The sequence below is a fragment of the Pygocentrus nattereri genome, chromosome 25 (assembly GCF_015220715.1).
Source record: "Pygocentrus nattereri isolate fPygNat1 chromosome 25, fPygNat1.pri, whole genome shotgun sequence".
Classification (NCBI taxonomy): Eukaryota; Metazoa; Chordata; class Actinopteri; order Characiformes; family Serrasalmidae; genus Pygocentrus; species Pygocentrus nattereri.
The window spans coordinates 29,616,696-29,636,695 of record NC_051235.1 but is presented as its reverse complement, the minus strand read 5'-3'; the positions used below and the strand labels follow the sequence as shown (position 1 = coordinate 29,636,695).

Genomic DNA, 20,000 nt, shown 5'->3' with positions numbered 1-20,000 from the left:
TTTTTGGAAATGGAGATGTAGCAGTAGTTCTTCTGTTATATACAAGCTTGACACTGTAACAACAGAAGAACCTTTCTGGTGCTATAGAGAACTACACATTCTCCATCGATGGACCATTTCACCACGCAAAGAAGCATTTAAGCATGAAATGGATCTATATCCTCGGTGTGAATCTGTGTGTAGAGAAATGTGTTCACAGTGGTGCTGATAGGAACCAGACATCCACCTTTAAAAGCTCCTTTGGATTTGACTTGAAACTTATTTTTAAAATCCATCCATGGTGGAGGGATGCATGCAGGGCGTAGTGAGGCCTTACACGTTTTCCACTATTTTACCATCATCAGCATTCCATATAAACTCAGGAGACTCGTGTAGGTTCGCTGGTGGTTCTGGATAGTAAACAAACCACCTATATTTGTGTTGTAGTCATGGCAACCCCTGGTTCCCATCACCACCACTGTAAAGACATCTGAGCCATTTCACATCATTCCTCTCTGAACATCTCCATGATTAAATCATGTGGAAGTTTTTTCTAAGACATCAGAGGAAATCCCACTTTGACAACACGTGTGACTGTCCATGTGCAGTCCACACAAGGCAAACTCTGCTTGCCCTCTTTCCTGACCGCAGAATCGGCCAGTGCACCACGGACCCTGGTGAACTGGAGGCACTATTACAGATGCTTATGCTGCAAAGGGTATTTATAGACACCACAGCCTCATCGGTTATGGCAGATTTAGCCATTCCAGACTCGTATGGACGTCCCGTGCGTCGTTCTCGGTTAAAGGCTTCTTAAATGAACCGGACAACTCCACGGATTTCTGCTGATGTTTCCCACAACAGTTAATCAGAGTGCATTAGTACTCTGTGGTTTGCATCACGGAAATCTACTCGCTGAATCATCAACTCCCGGACAGAGACGCGGGGACGGGTTTTGTCGGTCCAGATTAGGCTTAGTATTTGTCTAAAAAGATTATTTAATACTGAATTCCTGTTGGACAGTGTAAGAGCATAGAGTTCAGGGTAAAACATAATCAAAATGTAAATGTGTGTAGGTTCACTGGTGTTTTTGGATCGTAAACAAAACCATTCACAGTGTTTTATTGTCTACAAACACTGCACAGTGTGTACCGTTAGAATATAACACATTTTGTAGTGTAAGGCTTTAGTGTACAGTGCATAGCGTAATATATTGCCAGTGGTGGACGAAGCACACAAATCACCCAAGGTAAAATATCACTCCAGTAAAAGTAGAAGTTCCTCCCTTTAGACCTCAACTTGAGTAAAAGTACTAAAGTATTTCCTTCAAATGTACTTAAGTATAAAGTAAAAGTACTAAAAGAGTAATTCTGGCTCTGATGTCCTGTTATCATTTTTATAACCAGACTGGCTTCATGAACTCATTTCAGGTGAAAGTCCTCCAGCGTCTCTCTTGGTAAACCAGTCTTTTAATAGAACGTCATTAATTAGTGACGCTGACGTCTATTAAAATGACCAGAAGCACAAAACACTGAAGGTAAACAGTTTCCATCAGGGAGAACCGAGTGGCTCTGAAATCACTTTTTACACACAAGCAAAGTTTCAGTTTCAGATTTATTTACAACTTAGTTCCAAGTTTAAGTTGAATAAAAACTGGCTTTAAACTCAGGATCACAGATGAGCTCCTTTACTATGTTGATCTGTAGGCGTCTGTTCATAAACATAAACCAGCCCAAACTCATTTACTATAAAATGAAATGGTGTTTGTAGAAATTCAGAAAAAAGCCGCGTCAGTCTCGACTGCATATGTGGACATATTTCTATATTGAGCTCTATTTACACAAAGTTAGGTTAGTTCATCATTTATGTTGAACAGACTCTCCCAAAGTTTGACGCTGCTGCGCTGACGTTGAACCGCGTGCTGCACTGGGTCGGTATGACCAACAGGTCAAAACCAGCTCTGAACAAAGTGACCGCTGGGCCCTGATTGGTGCTCTGGCTTTGCGCTTCTTTCGTTTTGACATGTTACGTTTTTATACACACAGAAACCAAAAGGAACGACAGATTTCTCAAAATGTAGGAGGAAAAAGTCGGATATTAGACTCTGAAATGTAGTGGAGTGAAAGGAAAAAGACGCCCAGAACGGAGAAACTTCAGTACAGATACACCAAAAATACTAAAGTACAGAAACTAATTACATTTACTCAGTTACTCAGTTACTCAGTTACTGCCCACCACATAGTGAAAGGCTTCTGTGAACAATATTATTTATTGCACAGAATATAGAACATAGTGTAAAAATACTGAGCACAGTTTATATTGTACTAATTGTGTTTAGTGTCCAGGCAGTACCATGTCAAAATACACGAGGGGCAAATATTATTCACAAATAATTATGTTTTCAAAATATCAGCACACAGAATCTCAGCTTTCTGCAAGGCACTGCGTTTCCTATCACTGTGTAAGAGATGCACAAGGCAGTTTTTAATTTTATTCTGTTCATATCAATTTGGCTCAGCAAGCACTTGCAACAGACTTGATATGTTACTAGATATTGTTCTTTACACGACAAATAAATGCCAAAAACCGAAATCTCTGTTTAACGAAGAAGAGCCGATAAAGCGGCACGAACAGCCAAATTACTGTTCTACTACCATCTCCTGACCTGAATGTGCTCTGATAAGAAGCCGGTGCAGCTGCTTTAGTATCTCTCCTGAACGTTCGCAGTAACGTTCATGCTGTTTCCTGTCTATTGAAACGGAATTCAGTACAGTCTTTTGAAATATGAGGCTCATGTATTTACTGCAGCTCTCTCGATGGAAAAGGATTCAAAACTCCACCTCGCCGAGATCTCCGGCTCTCAGCGTCGAGCTTAGGCTTTAAGGCTCCAGTCCAGACTAAATGACACTTAGTCAATTAAGCTGCAGGTCCAGCCAGAGAAGAAAGGCTCTTAAACATCGGTGCCAACTCATAACACACTCTAAACGGACGCCACGAGCCACTTAAAATCTGCGCGCTGGACGTATCTGGCCCTGGGCCTGGATTTGGACACCTCTGGTATACAGTAAGCAGGGCATAGTGTACAGTTTAAGAACAGTGTATGTAATAAAAGTAGTAAAGTAGTGTAGGAACATATTGTGTAAGAATACCCTATGTATACTAAAAACGTCCGATGGTGTATATAATGCGTGTATAGTGTAATATACTATTATATAGTATAATATAGTGCATTATGTATGTGTAACAAAAAATGTTCAAAGCATAATAACGCATAGAGTAAGAAAACAGTGCGTACTGTATACAATATAACTATAATATGTAGCATATGGTGTGATATGGCATATACATGCTAAAGAATATGGTTCTTCAAGGGTTCTTTAGCAAAGAAATTAATTAAATAAAGATTTGTTTGCATTTTGTAAGGTTCTGATTGACGATGAATGTGCTATATTAGGTTCCACGTGGGGCTTTTTTTTGAAAAGGGTTCCATAGGGCACCAAAAAGGGTTCTGCTATGGTGACAAGAACCCTTTTTGGTGCCCTATGGAACCCTTTTCAAAAAGACGCCATGTGCAAAGAACCTTCACGCAAAGGGTTCTTTGAGTGATCATGGTTCTTTATCCATTGTTCTCACTAAAAACCCTCGAAGAACCGTATATGGTAAAGTAGGGTATTATGGTGTGAGAACCATGTACTAGAACATAGAATACAGTACACTATACTGTAAAGCAGGCGTTCCCAGTCTCCCCATATTATGCCTATATTCAAGCTTCCCCTCATTTAGCACACCTGATCCAGCTCAATGACCGAAGAGCTTTGCTGTGAGCTGTTCAGCTTCATACAGGTGGGAGAACGTAAGACCACGGGGTCTCCAGGACTGACTTCCAGAGCCTCTGCTGCAGAGGACAGTCACAATATCTGGTTTACAGAGAGATAAAGAGAGCAGCAGGCCAGGCTGAAGGGGCTCAATGACCACCACGCACTGCCGCTTAGATCTGCGCCGACCCTTCAAACGCCCTCCAGCATATTTAAAGTGTTAAAAATAAGTGGCCTATTTTTGCTCTCTCTGTCTTCTCTCTCTCTGTCTGTCACTCTCTCCCTCTTTCTCTCTCTGGGTCATGCAAGGCATCCCTCTGTCCCAGATACATCCTGCTCCACCTTTTTAATTCCTCACTCCTGTCAGCAGGCTGTTTAACAGCAGGTCCGATCTCACCGCAGGTGTAAATCCCTCGCTCGCGGGAGCGGAGGAGGGAAAAAAAGAGGGATAAAGATCTGCACGGTGGAAAGGTGACATTTCAAACACCTGTTAGCCTACACGGTTATGGAATTAAATCAATAAACCACAAACTGGCAAAAAAGACAAAAATTATATTTATATAATCAACGATTCAGTTACACTGCCACAACAACGTAATGTATACCAGCATTTACGGCGTCCTGGAGAACTCCAAGCCTGAAGCTTTAGCTTAGTCATTATTTTATTACATTTTATTTATTTACAATTTTATGAATTTTATTCGAATTCTGTTACATAGATAAATTGCCATGACTGCATAATACAACCCCTCTTGCATGGTGTCCATGAGAAAAATCAAGGCTGAAGCTTTAGCATATTATTATTATTATTATTATTATTATTATTTTACATTTTATACAATTTAAAAAGATTCAGTTACACATATTGCAATATGTTGCCATGACAACACAGCATTCCCCTTCATGAACGGCGTTGTTGAGAGCATCAAGTCTGAAGCCTATTTTTAGGATTATGTTTAATTAATGTATTTTTTAATTAAGCTAATATTAGAATGCGGTTAAATCAAGATGCATCTCGTTGTCATATTGAGGTAAAATGTAAGGTAGAAACACTGCAGAGTCTGATCCACTCGCACCAGCGCAACACACACTAACACCACCAGTGTTACTGCAGTGCTGAGAATGACCCACCACCCAAATAGTACCTGCTCTTTGAGGGTCCATGGGGGTCCTGACCACTGAAGAACAGGGTAACAGAGTATCAGAGAAACAGATGGACTACAGTCTGCAACTGTAGAACTACAGAGTGCAGCTATACAGTAAGTGGATGTGATAAAGCGGACGTGTATTTACATATTTGGTACTAAATCATTTCTTCGAGTTATGTTGCCATGGCAACAGAACACACACCCTTTATATGTACGGTGTCCTTAAAAGCTTTATGGCTGAAGTTTATAGAAAACAGTCACTAAGTAGCCCGATTAGCTGCAGCGTTAGTAGACAGTCAATATAAACATGAATAAACATAAAACATGACCTGTGCAAAAGTTTGGGCACATTTTAGATTTTCATTTTTCATTATTTTTGTTGCCAAAATAGAAATTCAGCAAACAACAGAAATTCTCTTTTTTTATATTGATAAAAAACACCCTTAAAAAAAAGACGGTTCTTCAAGAGTTCTTTAGTAAAGAAACTTGTTCTACATAGATCCATGAACACTCCAAGAACCCATTGCATGATCAATGGGTTCTTTGCATGGTGATATGGTTCTCCAGAACGATGGAAAATATGTTGTGTATGGTTCTATACAGAAACGTTTTGAAAAGGGTTCTTCTATTGTTACAATATCAAGCTTGTATACAATAGGAGAGCCTTTTTTGGTGCTATACAGAACCATCTCCATCAATCTCAAGAGCTCACTTCATGATGCAAAGAACCTTTGGTAACACTTTCTATCTTTTTCGTTTGTAAGCATCTATAAACACCTTTATAACATGTTTTAATGCATTCATAAGGCATTATAAACATGTCTACAAATATTTCTAAATATGAATTCCAGTGAATTATACTTTATAGACATGTTTATTGTAGATTTTGAATCAGTAGTGTTAATAACATGCTATACTTTCAATGCCAAAGAAGTCGTTCCCAGCTTGGAGAGCGTAACGTAAAGACAAATACAGAGCTCCAGAATTCCAGGATACTAGAGACTTCCAGGATTTTATTTGAGTATAAAGTCAACGGTGTAGTGAAGGCCTGGAGAGGGAGGGGTGAGATAGTAGAGTGCTGTCATTGTAATTTGTTCCCTCACTGTTCTAACACTCAAGCACTAGAACCCTTCAGTCTGTAACACTGCACTACACTACAGTACAGTAATGCTGGTTTCTGCTGGAGTTCTATTGGATATGCAGTTTTAAGTCAGTGCCAGGCTAACGGTGGTGCACATTAACAGTGGTGAACGTTAACGGTGGTGCACGTTAACAGTGGTTAACGGTGGTGCACGTTAACGGTGGTGCACATTAACAGTGGTGCACATTAACAGTGGTGAACATTGACAGTGGTGAACATTGACAGTGGTGAACATTGACAGTGGTGCACATTAACAGTGGTGAACATTAACAGTGGTGAACATTAACGGTGGTGAACATTAACGGTGGCGAACATTAACGGTGGCGAACATTAACGGTGGCGAACATTAACGGTGGCGAACATTAACGGTGGTGAACATTAACGGTGGTGCACATTAACAGTGGTGAACATTAACAGTGGTGAACATTAACGGTGGTGAACATTAACAGTGGTGAACACTAACAGTGGTGAACATTAACAGTGGTGAACATTGACTTTCCCACATTGGGTGAAACTCTGATGTTGCTCTAGTTTAAACTCTGACATTTGAAGCCTGTAATGAGCTTTATTGTGTTTTAGTGTTTCAGTAAATCCTTCAGTAAATTCTTCAACTTGAAGCCTCAGTCTGAACCCTGGAGGAGGCTTTAGTCCAGCACGCCCCACTTTACTTAGAGCGGACTAATACAGCTTATGAGCTCTTATAACCAGTACTTATAATGCATCATGTTAACAATTCATAATGTGTAATAAGCATGGCTATAATGTGTAATGCATTTTTATAAATATTTATAGCCATGTTTATGATGCCTTATGAATGCATTATAATGTTCTGAATGTGTTTATAGATACTTCCAAACGTGACATTCATAGAAAGTGTTACTGAATCTTTTAATCACGCAAAGGGTTCTGAGTGCTCATTGTTCTATAACGAACCATTTTCCTTTCTAAAGAACCCTTGAGAACCATCTGTTTTAGGAGAGGGGTATTTACTGAGGTGGAACATCAGCACATTGTGACACGGTGCATCAGAAATAGATACAGAGAGTCAGTCAAAAGCAGCACGTCGCATCTACCGTAGACAGATTTGTTGATTATAATGGAGACGTTTTGGTTTCGCTGTTCGGATAAAGAGGACAGTATTGAATATGCATCATCATGCAAATTGCTAACTAGTCACCGCTGCCTGATTGAGAAGGTAAATGTCAACTGATACTGTCAGATGCAAAAGTTGTTTTTAAATGAAAAACGTTACCAAATTCTCCACAGGGAACACTTAAAGATGGCATTTTAACAGCAAAACAGGACATAAAATGTGTCATAATTCCTGCACAGATCATGTATGCTTTTTTTTCCCTCCACAATATGTTAATTAATATTAGCAAATAGTAATTGGATTTTAAAATGTGCTCGTATTCACTTTTCTACTTTTTATTTTGATCTTCCTGAAACAGACTTTTTCCAAATATAGTATTTCCAAAAGTATTCGCTCGTCTGGCTTCACACGCATATGAACTTGAGTGACATCCCATTCTTAATCCACAGGGTTTAATATGATGTCGGCTCACCCTCATCCACGTCTTTATGGACCTGCATTGTGCACTGGTGTGCAGTCATGTTGGAGCAGGAAGGGGCCGTCCCCAAAGTGTTCCCACAAAGTTGGAAGCGTGAAATTGTCCAAAATCTCTTGGTGCTGAAGTTTTAAGAGTTCCTTTCACTGGAACAAAGGGGCCGAGCCCAACTCCTGAAAAACAGCCCCACACCATGATCCCCCCTCCACCAAACTTTACACTCGGCACATTGCAGTCAGTAAGGCTTGGATGCAGCTGCTCGGCCATGGAAACCCATTCCATGAAGCTCTCTACGCTGTTCTTGAGGTGATCTTACTCCCTATACATTAAGCATAAGTGGGAAACCGAGCTTCATACGGAGATTTCAGCAGAAATTTTGAAATATATTTGTTCAGAATGTCATTTAATTACCTGCTCTAGTAGCTGAAAGGGATTCAAATGGAAGCTTATTACTAGATACTTCAGAACACCATAGGTAACCAAGAGGATCGGCTCATCTTCATCGGGCAGCTGCTGGGGGGATTGTGGGGAAACTGAAACGAACTCTGCCATGTGAAAAACCGAGGAGGTGTTGGGAGGATATCTACAGCTAGCATAACTCCGGCTTCGATATTCCAATTCCTACAGAACCTTTAGTGTCACTGTGAGGAGTTGTCCCCCAGGGTTTGACAATAGGTGCCAAACCTACCTTCCCCAAGTTTTATTTGCAGCAGCCATTAAAGGTGCGAGTCCTGGATTCAGCGTTTATGGGAACTACACAATATGGAAGAAATAACACCCAATTTGAGACAACAGAAGTAGAGATTTGTTAGAAGATGGAGCAAAAGTCAATAAAGGTCTGAAGATATGGTGTAATTAAATTTAAATATGTAGTAGGCATTAATCCGGATCCCGCTACATCTCTTCCCTTCCGTCCAGGGTATTGTTTTTCAAGTCTGTTGTGAGTCTTTGACAACATGTGAACACGAGTGTGAACGTATGTACGCATGTCTGCATGTATACACCTGACTTACTGTGGCCTGACTGTGAAGTTGTGTATTTTTTGTGATAGTTTACTAAATAAAAATAAGTTCCAATAATAATAATAATAATAATAATAATAATAATAATAATAATAATAATAATAATGATAACAACCTCGGGAGGTGTCACAGGCAAGTCCACCCGGGAGGAGACCCCGGGGAAGACCCAGGACACGCTGGCGTGACTATATTGCCCAGCTGGCCTGGAAGTGCCTCGGAATCCCCCTTGGAGAGCTAGCGGAAGTGGCTAGGGAAAGGGAGGTCTGGGCCTCATTGCTTCGGATGCTGCCTCCGCGAGCCGAACCCCGGAGAAGCGGAAGATGATGAATGGATGGATATCATCATCATCATCATCATCATTAATAATAATAATAATAATAATAACAATAATAATAACAATAACAACAACAACAACAACAACTTTGTGACTGGCAAAAACCAAAACAAATCCATCCGCCTCCACAAACCATGTACAAAATAAATCCCAGAGCAAAAAATTTCCTTTACTGAAACCTCTGTTGACATAAGGCAACACGCAATACGTATAGAAACGTGCTGATGCACTGCAGCCATCTCAGGCCTTCAAGAGGACCCAAAAAGACATGCCACGTTTCAATAAAGGCTTTTAATACTTTTCTTAAGACGAGGTGTCCAGGAATCTCTTTGCTCTGGGATTTATTTTGCACATGCTTTGTGGAGGCGGAAGAATTTTTTTGTTTTTTGCCTCTCCCAGCGTGGATTCGCGGCACCGATGCCCCAGGAGCGCCTGTCTTTGTGCTTCATATCTCTGAGCTCTGCAGCGCTTCTTCATTTGTGTTCTAACAAATTTAGTTTAACCAGGGGCGCACAAAGTTTTGCATACAACTGTAATCCTTTTTTTTTTTTTAATTAAATAAAAAAAGGTTTAATTAAAAAAGTTTAATTAATCATGGGCAGCTCTACTAACAGAATGTGATGTTTTTAACGGCATGTAATCAGTGAGTTTAATCTGACAACATCAAGTAACGATAAAAGCGTCTTCCTGCTGGACGACGACACTGAGTGTGTTTACCTGCACCGAATAATCTGATAACGGCAGAAAATCAGATTTCGTCAGTAATCTGATCAGCGTATTACATGCACTTGAGTAATCAGAAAACGGGGAAACTCCAGGTCTACATGAATCAGACAATCAGATTTCTGCTTTACAACCAGTCAATAAACTCACAGATGACTTTTTTTAACCACTTTACCTGAAAATATGAACAAACATCTGGAAGATGAAGAATATTTAACTCAAAACTTTCATTTTGTTGAGTATGTATTTGGTATGGCTGCTCGCTTATTTCCTGTACCGCTGTCTGTTTTCACACATGCTCAGACTGAGAAATCTGATTACTGAGCTAAAATCCAGCCTCTTTATCAGATTTCTAGACCTTAGTCTGATCTAAGAAATCAGAGTGAGAGTTTACAGCGCTGAGAATCTGATTACTGAGCTAAAATCCAGCCTCTTTATCAGATTTCTAGACCTTAGTCTGATCTAAGAAATCAGACTGAGAGTTTACAGCACTGAGAAATCTGATTACTGAGCTAAAATCCAGCCTCTTTATCAGATTTCTAGACCTTAGTCTGATCTAAGAAATCAGAGTGAGAGTTTACAGCACTGAGAAATCTGATTACTGAGCTAAAATCCAGCCTCTTTATCAGATTTCTAGACCTTAGTCTGATCTAAGAAATCAGAGTGAGAGTTTACAGCGCTGAGAAATCTGATTACTGAGCTAAAATCCAGCCTCTTTATCAGATTTCTAGACCTTAGTCTGATCTAAGAAATCAGAGTGAGAGTTTACAGCACTGAGAATCTGATTACTGAGCTAAAATCCAGCCTCTTTATCAGATTTCTAGACCTTAGTCTGATCTAAGAAATCAGAGTGAGAGTTTACAGCACTGAGAAATCTGATTACTGAGATAAAATCCAGCCTCTTTATCAGATTTCTAGACCTTAGTCTGATCTAAGAAATCAGAGTGAGAGTTTACAGCACTGAGAAATCTGATTACTGAGCTAAAATCCAGCCTCTTCATCAGATTTCTAGACCTTAGTCTGATCTATGAAATCAGAGTGAGAGTTTACACTACTGAGAAATCTGATTACTGAGATAAAATCCAGCCTCTTTATCAGATTTCTAGACCATAGTCTGATCTAAGAAATCAGAGTGAGAGTTTACAGCACTGAGAAATCTGATTACTGAGCTAAAATCCAGCCTCTTTATCAGATTTCTAGACCATAGTCTGATCTAAGAAATCAGAGTGAGAGTTTACAGCACTGAGAAATCTGATTACTGAGCTAAAATCCAGCCTCTTTATCAGATTTCTAGACCTTAGTCTGATCTAAGAAATCAGAGTGAGAGTTTACAGCACTGAGAAATCTGATTACTGAGCTAAAATCCAGCCTCTTCATCAGATTTCTAGACCTTAGTCTGATCTAAGAAATCAGAGTGAGAGTTTACAGCGCTGAGAATCTGATTACTGAGCTAAAATCCAGCCTCTTTATCAGATTTCTAGACCTTAGTCTGATCTAAGAAATCAGAGTGAGAGTTTACAGCACTGAGAAATCTGATTACTGAGCTAAAATCCAGCCTCTTTATCAGATTTCTAGACCTTAGTCTGATCTAAGAAATCAGAGTGAGAGTTTACAGCACTGAGAAATCTGATTACTGAGCTAAAATCCAGCCTCTTCATCAGATTTCTAGACCTTAGTCTGATCTAAGAAATCAGAGTGAGAGTTTACAGCACTGAGAAATCTGATTACTGGGCTAAAATCCAGCCTCTTTATCAGATTTCTAGACCTTAGTCTGATCTAAGAAATCAGAGTGAGAGTTTACAGCACTGAGAAATCTGATTACTGAGCTAAAATCCAGCCTCTTTATCAGATTTCTAGACCTTAGTCTGATCTAAGAAATCAGAGTGAGAGTTTACAGCACTGAGAAATCTGATTACTGAGCTAAAATCCAGCCTCTTTATCAGATTTCTAGACCTTAGTCTCATCTAAGAAATCAGACTGTGCTGTTTACATGACCATTTGAATAATCAGATAACTGCTGAAATCTTTTTATGATGGGATTATGGAGTGCATGTAAACACACTCAAGTGAGTTTGCAGGGAATTAATGACTCGTTCAGACCAGCTGATCTCGGACTCTCTGATGATCGAGTATGAAATGACTCCCCTGCACCTGTACGCCAGAGGCTTATCAAAGGTTTTAGTATAAGACAGCTGTGTGGACATACAGTCAGTCTCTATGGAAACAGATGTCTGACGTCACATGTAAACACATATATTTTCAAAATTCTCTGTTCAGTCCATATAAGGAAACGATGCCACAAAAACAGCCTGTTTTGACTTTGAAGTTATGAAATCAGTGTTTTAGGCCTGACTGCTTCTTGAATGTGGCACAATGTAGGGCAGCCAATCAGAACAGAGCTCATTTACATATATCGATGAGTACGTTTACATGCACTTAATAATTCGATAACTGCAGAAAATCAGATTTTCTCAGTAATCCGATCAATGAGTTTACATGCGCTTGAGTAATCAGATCATTTGAAACTCCAGGTCTGAGTTTGTCAGTAATCCGATCAACACCTACACAACATAACAGAACAGCAACCAGCCAATAAACTCACGGAAGAAGAGGCGCATGTATTTGGTGTATTTGCTGCTCGCTTATTTCCAGTGTTGCCGTCTATTTTCACACATGCTCAGACTCAGAAATCAGAGTGAGTGCTTACAGCACTGAGATATCTGACTCTGCTGTTTACATGACCATTTAAATCACCAAAAACCTGCAGAAATCTGATTATAATCGGATTATTGAGTGCATGTAAACACATCCAGTCTTAAAGACTCTAACGCAAGCAGCCTGTTTAATTCTAAGGGCTAAAGGCAGGTAAGAAACGAATGATGCCTGTTTTTGGTTCATAAAACCCCATTACAACTGCACCTTCAGTGGAAAAATAAAATAACGAAAACATCTGAGATGAGCCCTTTGAAGCGGGCAGCCCACTGCAGCATCCAGCGGTTTTAAGTGCACCTGATCTGATGCTGACCGGCTAAGCAGCAGCACTTAGCCGGTGCATTAAAAGCTGCCATGTTCTTGGTGAGCGGCGGAGACAGATGCTAATGAGCGCTGCACTGTGTAATTAACTGTATAAACGGTGCATTCTAATTAAGACATGGAAAAGCTTTCCCCCAAATTAGGTCTTGGAGGTCAGGAGTAAATGAAACGGAACAATTTCAAAGGGAAAAAAAAAAGAAAGTGGCTTGATTACACAGAGCTGTGTGCGTAAGAAGAAACAGTCGACGCCCCGGGAACATTTGCTATATTGTATAGGCTTATAATTAAGAATTATTTTAACAAGCCCTGTATATATTGTGTTAGCTGCTCTGAATGTGTTTGTTTTGTTCTTTAGCAGCCTTATTAGGCCAATTCTTCATAAAGACAGCATTACCACCAGCGGGGCTCTTTAAAAGGCTGAATAACTCGACAGCCTAATCATTATATTCAGTACGAGCTGAAGGTGAACCGTGCTTACTCTGGATGAAACAGTGGGAGGAGATTTTCATCATTATTAAAGGGGAATTACAGCCATTTGTCAAAATTTCTGCGTGACTGGACGGTTAAGATTAATGTTAATGGTTAAACAGAGTCGTTCTGAGTGGTTTGGTGTAAAACGCTCCACTCTAGAAAAACTTAGTCAGAATTGTTCACAGTGGTGGTGATAGGAACCAGACGTCCACCTCTAAAAGCTCCCCCGCAGAAAGTTACTACATGAAATTGTTATGAATTCACTGCCTGACGTCCGAGACGCTGTTTTACGATAGTTTTAGACTTGAAACATATTTGTTGGAATCCATTCATGGTGGAGGGATACATGCAGGGTGTTGTGAGGAAAACCATTACCCAAAGAAAATTACAGATCTGCTACTAATTTTATCAACATTACACACAAAAACTCAGAAAGCACATCTTTTCGTCCCTCTAGCGGCCTAACAACACCCTAGCAACCAGCTGCGATACCATAGCAACCACCTAGCAACACCAACAGGCACTCTGGGTACCGTAGCAATTACCTAGCAACACCCAAGCATCCCTCTGGCAACCAACTGGAATACCATAGCAACCACCTATGATACCATTGTAACCACCTCAGATACCATAGCAACCACCTAGCGACATTGAAACATGCACTTTGCATACCGTAGCAATCACCTAGCAACACCCTCACATCCCTCTAGCAACCAACTAGAATATCATAGCAACCACATTCAATACCCTTGTAATCACCTTGGATACCATAGCAACCACTTAGTGACATTTACACAGGCACTTTGAATACCACAGCAATCACCTAGCATCCCACTAGCAACCAACTGGAATATCATAGCAACCACTTATGATACCATTGGTACCACCTGCAAGACTATAACAATCACCTAGCAACAGCCTAGCATCCCACTAGCAACCAAATGGAATATCATAGCAACCACTTATGATACCATTGTAACCAAAGCAAGACTATAGCAATCACCTAGCAACAGCCTAGCATCCCACTAGCAACCAACTGGAATATCATAGCAACCACTTATGATACCATTGTAACCACCTGCAAGACTATAGCAATCACCTAGCAACAGCCTAGCATCCCTCTAGCAACCAACTGGAATATCATAGCAACCACTTGTGATACCATTGTAACCACCTGCAAGACTATAGCAATCACCTAGCAACAGCCTAGCATCCCACTAGCAACCAACTGGAATATCATAGCAACCACTTGTGATACCATTGTAACCACCTGCAAGACTATAGCAATCATCTAGCAACAGCCTAGCATCCCACTAGCAACCAACTGGAATATCATAGCAAGCACTTGTGATACCATTGTAACCACCTGCAAGACTATAGCAATCACCTAGCAACAGCCTAACATCCCACTAGCAACCAACTGGAATATCATAGCAACCACTTGTGATACCATTGTAACCACCTGCAAGACTATAGCAATCACCTAGCAACACCCTCGCATCCCTCTAGCAACCAACTGGAATATCATAGCAACCACTTATGATACTGAAGCGGGTCGTGAAGTAAGGAGGCTCAAGTTAGTGGAGAATCCCGCGGAGGGAAAACTTTTATTTCACGAGACAAAAACAAAACTTTACTCGCTTCCAAAACAACAACTGAACTACTACCAACTAGTACCCCCCCCCCTCAAGTCTCTTAAAGGGCTAGACCCCGTTGAGTGACTTAACGCCTGTCCGTTGCGGATTCGCTCCAGTCGCGAGTAGTAGCCCCTACAATACCATTGTAACCACCTGCAAGACTATAGCAATCAACTAGCAACAGCCTCGCATCCCACTAGCAACCAACTGGAATATCATAGCAACCACTTATGATACCATTGGTACCACCTGCAAGACTATAGCAATCACCTAGCAACAGCCTAGCATCCCATTAGCAACCAACTGGAATATCATAGCAACCACTTATGATACCATTGTAACCACCTGCAAGACTATAACAATCACCTAGCAACAGCCTAGCATCCCATTAGCAACCAACTGGAATATCATAGCAACCACTTATGATACCATTGTAACCACCTGCAAGACTATAGCAATCACCTAGCAACAGCCTAGCATCCCATTAGCAACCAACTGGAATATCATAGCAACCACTTATGATACCATTGTAACCACCTGCAAGACTATAGCAATCACCTAGCAACAGCCTAGCATCCCACTAGCAACCAACTGGAATATCATAGCAACCACTTATGATACCATTGTAACCACCTGCAAGACTATAGCAATCACCTAGCAACAGCCTAGTAACCAACAGAGCTGCCACAGCAACACTTGGCATACCAACCACTCAGCAACACCTTAGCAACTGCCTAAAAATATCATAGCAACCATTTAGCAACACCTTAGCAGTCACCTGGAAATTGCTTAAGCCATTCGATCACTCTACATTCTCACTTTTCTAGCTTTCATTATCATTCAAACTTTCACCAAACGGACCGATCCTGAAACACGGACAGGGACGTTTCCCTGCTCACCGCTTTAAAGACTCACGCTGCTGCTGATTCGCTCAACAAAACGGATCACACTGAAGATTTCCTAATGAGTTTCAGCCAAACTACCCTCTACTAATAAATGAGCTCCACTACATTACGGAACGCATTAGTGCAGCATAATTCAGTTTTCCCTGAGTTACTAATAGTAAAGCACAACATACAAACCCCCCCAGGTGTCCACAAAGCAGCACAAAGCCTAATTAAACACATATTTTGAAATTATAGACATTGTAACTCGATGTGGGCTCGCTTTACTGGTTTATTAAATATGCTGGGCTCACTGGAACACTTTAAACACCCCCCCCACAGACCACCAGACTGGGCACAGAGCCCACACTGACTTTCACACAACATTAAAGTGCTCATAAAAGCACATCAGAGTAAAGGAACATATGCACCAACCTGCTTATAACCGTCTGTTTATGCCTTCAAACGCCTTTGAACCGGACACAGTGTCCGCGTATCCCGCCGAGCAGACAAACTGAACTACCACTGTCCAAACGCTGACCGGCAGCACACGGCTCAGCTTATTTACTGGACTCAGAGAGCGGAAGATAAAATAATACAGCAGACAAAAACCGGCACTGCAAATGTCAGAATCCTGATTTCATTTATTTTTACCATTCTAACTTTCATTTTAGGTTCTGCTCATACTTTGTTACCCCCTTTTCCCTGTTCATTAGTGGTCAGGACCCCCACGGACCCTCACAGAGCAGGTAATATTGGGGTGGTGGGTCATTCTCAGCGCTGCAGTAACATTGATGTAGTGGTGGTGTGTTAGTGTGTTGTGCTGGTGTGAGTGGATCAGACACAGCAGTGCTGCTAGAGTTTTAAACACCATGTCCACTCACTGTCCACTCTATTAGACACTTCTACCTTGGCGGTCCACCTTGTAGATGTAAAGTCAGAGACGGCAGCTCATCTGCTGCACAGTTTGTGTTGGTCATCCTCTAGTCCTTCATCAGTGGTCACAGGACGCTGGTGGTTGGATATTTTTGGTTGGTGGACTTTTCTCAGTCCAGCAGTGACACTGAGGTGTTTAAAAATTCCTGTCTGATCCACTCAGACCAGCACAACACACACTAACACACCACCACCACCACGTCAGTGTTACTGCAGCGCTGAGAATGATCGACCACCCAAATAGTACCTGTTCTGTGAGGGTCCATGGGGGTCCTGACCACTGAAGAACAGGGTAACAGAGTATCAGAGAAACAGATGGACTACAGTCTGTAACTGTAGAACTACAGAGTGCAGCTTTACAGTAAGTGGAGCTGATCAGATGGACAGTGAGTGTAGAAACGAGGAGGTGGTCAGAACGTTTCACCTGATCGGTATATATATTTCCAAAAGTACTCACTTAGCCATCACATAAGCTGGACGTCCGTCCCACCGCCGTCTTTTAAAGATCAGAGCATGAACTTCGTCTCCTCTGCAGACCAGTTTCTGCTCCGCCGTGTTGAACGGTATAAACTCTCACTGTGACGCGACGCTCATGCAGAACGGACTGAAACTTTCCGATAGGGAACGTAATCGGATACAGACGTTTACACGGATATTATTCTTCTGTTTAACGGATTATTTACAGGTTTGCCCTCCTCGTTCAGTCGGATAGAAATTGTATTACGAATGGCCTCAATCGGACTAGACCATTCCGACTGAGGTGTTTACATGGACCTATGCTATTCCGATTGAGTTATCAGTTGGATTATTAACGGATTATTAGGCTACATGCAAACGTGGCTATCGTGAGTCCGAGATTCGGATCACTGAGTCCGAGACACTCTCACTCTCACACCCCCTCACCTTGTCCGACTGCCTCATGTAGCAGTACAGGATCCCCCGCATGCACTTGATAGCAGAGTGCTCCAGCTCGTGTGTTCGGCCCATATCGTCATCAATACGCCTGATCAATGACAGAGAAAACAGACGTGCTGAGAGAAAGAAATAATAACAAAGCATTCATTCCATTTACACAGAGCAGGTCACTCTCAGGGTCCTGTTACAGACACACTCCACAACACCACTCAGGCAGGGGTGTCTTTACCCCTCTACTGCACAGTGTTGCCCTACGGCAAATAGGACTGTCTCAATTTTACTAAAAAGCAGTGACATCAAATCTGTTTAACTGTGGAAAACGGTCTTTTACTCTGACAGCACAAATAATCTCTGACATCACATGACCAGGCATTCCTAGTATGATATTCCCACACATTCAAATACCAAATGAAATTGCATTAATTTAAATTATTGAAAGGTTTTTTTTTTTTATTGAGGAGTCTCATAAAAAATTACATATCAGCATTATGTCATAATAATAATAATAATAATAATAATAATAATAATAATAATAATAAAAGGGGGGGGGGGGTCGAGGAGGGAAAATTATTCTGATGGCAAAGATTTCAGTGAATCAAAATATGACAGGAAGGGATTCCACTTATCGTAAAATTTTGATGTCCCCTCAGAGTAAACCCAACTTTCTCCAATTTAAGGAAAGGAGTCACGTCACGGAGCCACGAAATCGAGGGAAGTTTAGAGGACCTCCATAGCAAAAGAACACAGGGTCTCGCTATTAACGATGAGAACCCGATAACATCCGACTGAGCCTGCGAAACTGTAGGCGATCCTGAGGAAAGACCAAGTATTGCTATGGACAGTGGACAGATAGTGATACTGACACCAATCACTCCATATGGGTTGGATCACATGGAGAAGTGGAGCACCTCTCACATTTGTCAGTAACTGCCCCAGGATAGAATTTAGATCATTGAGACTTAGAACGATGAATTCTATGCAGTACTTTAAACTGAATGAGCTGAAATCGGGCACAAGGTGCGGCAAAGCGCACACTATTAATAGCCTTTTCCCAAGATCGCTCCGATAGATGGAAGCCCAGTTCAGCCTCCCATGTGTGTTTGATTTTAATAAGGCAATGTACATTTATATCCATGAGGTATGAGTATATCTTCGATATAAGTGACCTTTGAAAGGGATCTAAACCAGATCTTCCCACGTCTGACCCAGTGGCATATGGGTAGAGTTTGAAAACAGTGCCTAATTAATAATAACGATAAAATAAATAACGAAACAGATGCAGGAAGGTAAACTAAAAGGTGGCAGACAAGTGGGTGAAACTACAGACAGTACCTTCCTTATAAAGATCAACAAAGGCCTTAATCCCGCTGTCATGCCAGGATTTAAAGGCCGTGTCGTTTAAACCGGGAGGAAATAAACGATTATTTAGAAGGGGCATCTTTGTGGAGCCTAACGGAAATTTAAAATGGGACCTAAACTGAGACCAGATACGAGTAGAAGAACGAACTAGTGGGTTATTTGTAAATGTTTTACATTTAACTGGAATCGGGGCAGTTATTAAAGCGAGTCCCGAGGAAGGAGAACGAGAGATTCTCCGATCTGCACCACGGCAGTTCAGGAGAGTGAAGCCAGTAAAGCAGCTTGTGAATATGAGCTGACCAATAATAGTGTACATAATTTGGAAGAGCAAGCCCACCACCAAATCTGAGCCTGTGTAAAAGAGTCTTCGACACTCCGGGGACTTTCCCATCCCAAATAAATGTGGAAATGAGTTGGTCAAGCGATTTAAAAAACTTTTTGGGTAAATACAAAGGGAATTGTTTGAAACAAACAAAGAAATCTAGGCAAAACATTCATCTTTATTACTATGTGTAAAGTTTTTACCAAGCAGAAGTTTGATTTGTTTGGGCTTTTTCTTTTCTTTTTCTTTTTTATTTTTAAATTTATTTAGATTTTATTATGCATGATGTTGCAATATGGCAACAATTTATCAAGTACTCTACTTAAAAAATGAATTTTACACATACATACATACACACACACACACACACACACATATATATATATATAAATATATATATATATACATATATATATATATAAATTTTTAATTTGTAAGCTTCCCTCAAATAAACAGTAGATGTGTTTTATATATATTTCCATTATTTCCGAGTTTAAATAACAAACATTAAACCGTTTTTATCATGTTCCTGCAACAGAGGGTTCATAACCAAACAGAGGTTATGAGAAACAGATGCATGTATAGGAACATTTATGTAGAGCTGGGCGATTAATCAAAGCTTACTTTCAGTTATGATTTCAGCTTCCAGTGACGATCGAATCAAGACAATAAAGAAAAATGATTATTGCGCTGCAACCCATTCTGCAGTTATA

At 40.7% G+C, this 20,000-nt stretch overlaps 1 protein-coding gene across 3 annotated transcripts in view; it reads right to left on the bottom strand.

Annotated features, from left to right (window-relative positions):
* phkb (phosphorylase kinase, beta) overlaps nt 1-20,000 on the bottom strand; it is a 184,849-nt gene that overhangs the window by 146,711 nt on the left and 18,138 nt on the right. For all 3 annotated transcript variants that reach the window (XM_037534548.1, XM_037534547.1, XM_037534549.1), the window contains one exon: nt 17,595-17,694. In XM_037534548.1, coding sequence (XP_037390445.1) covers nt 17,595-17,694 — 100 coding nt within the window. The remainder of the gene's footprint in view (nt 1-17,594; nt 17,695-20,000) is intronic.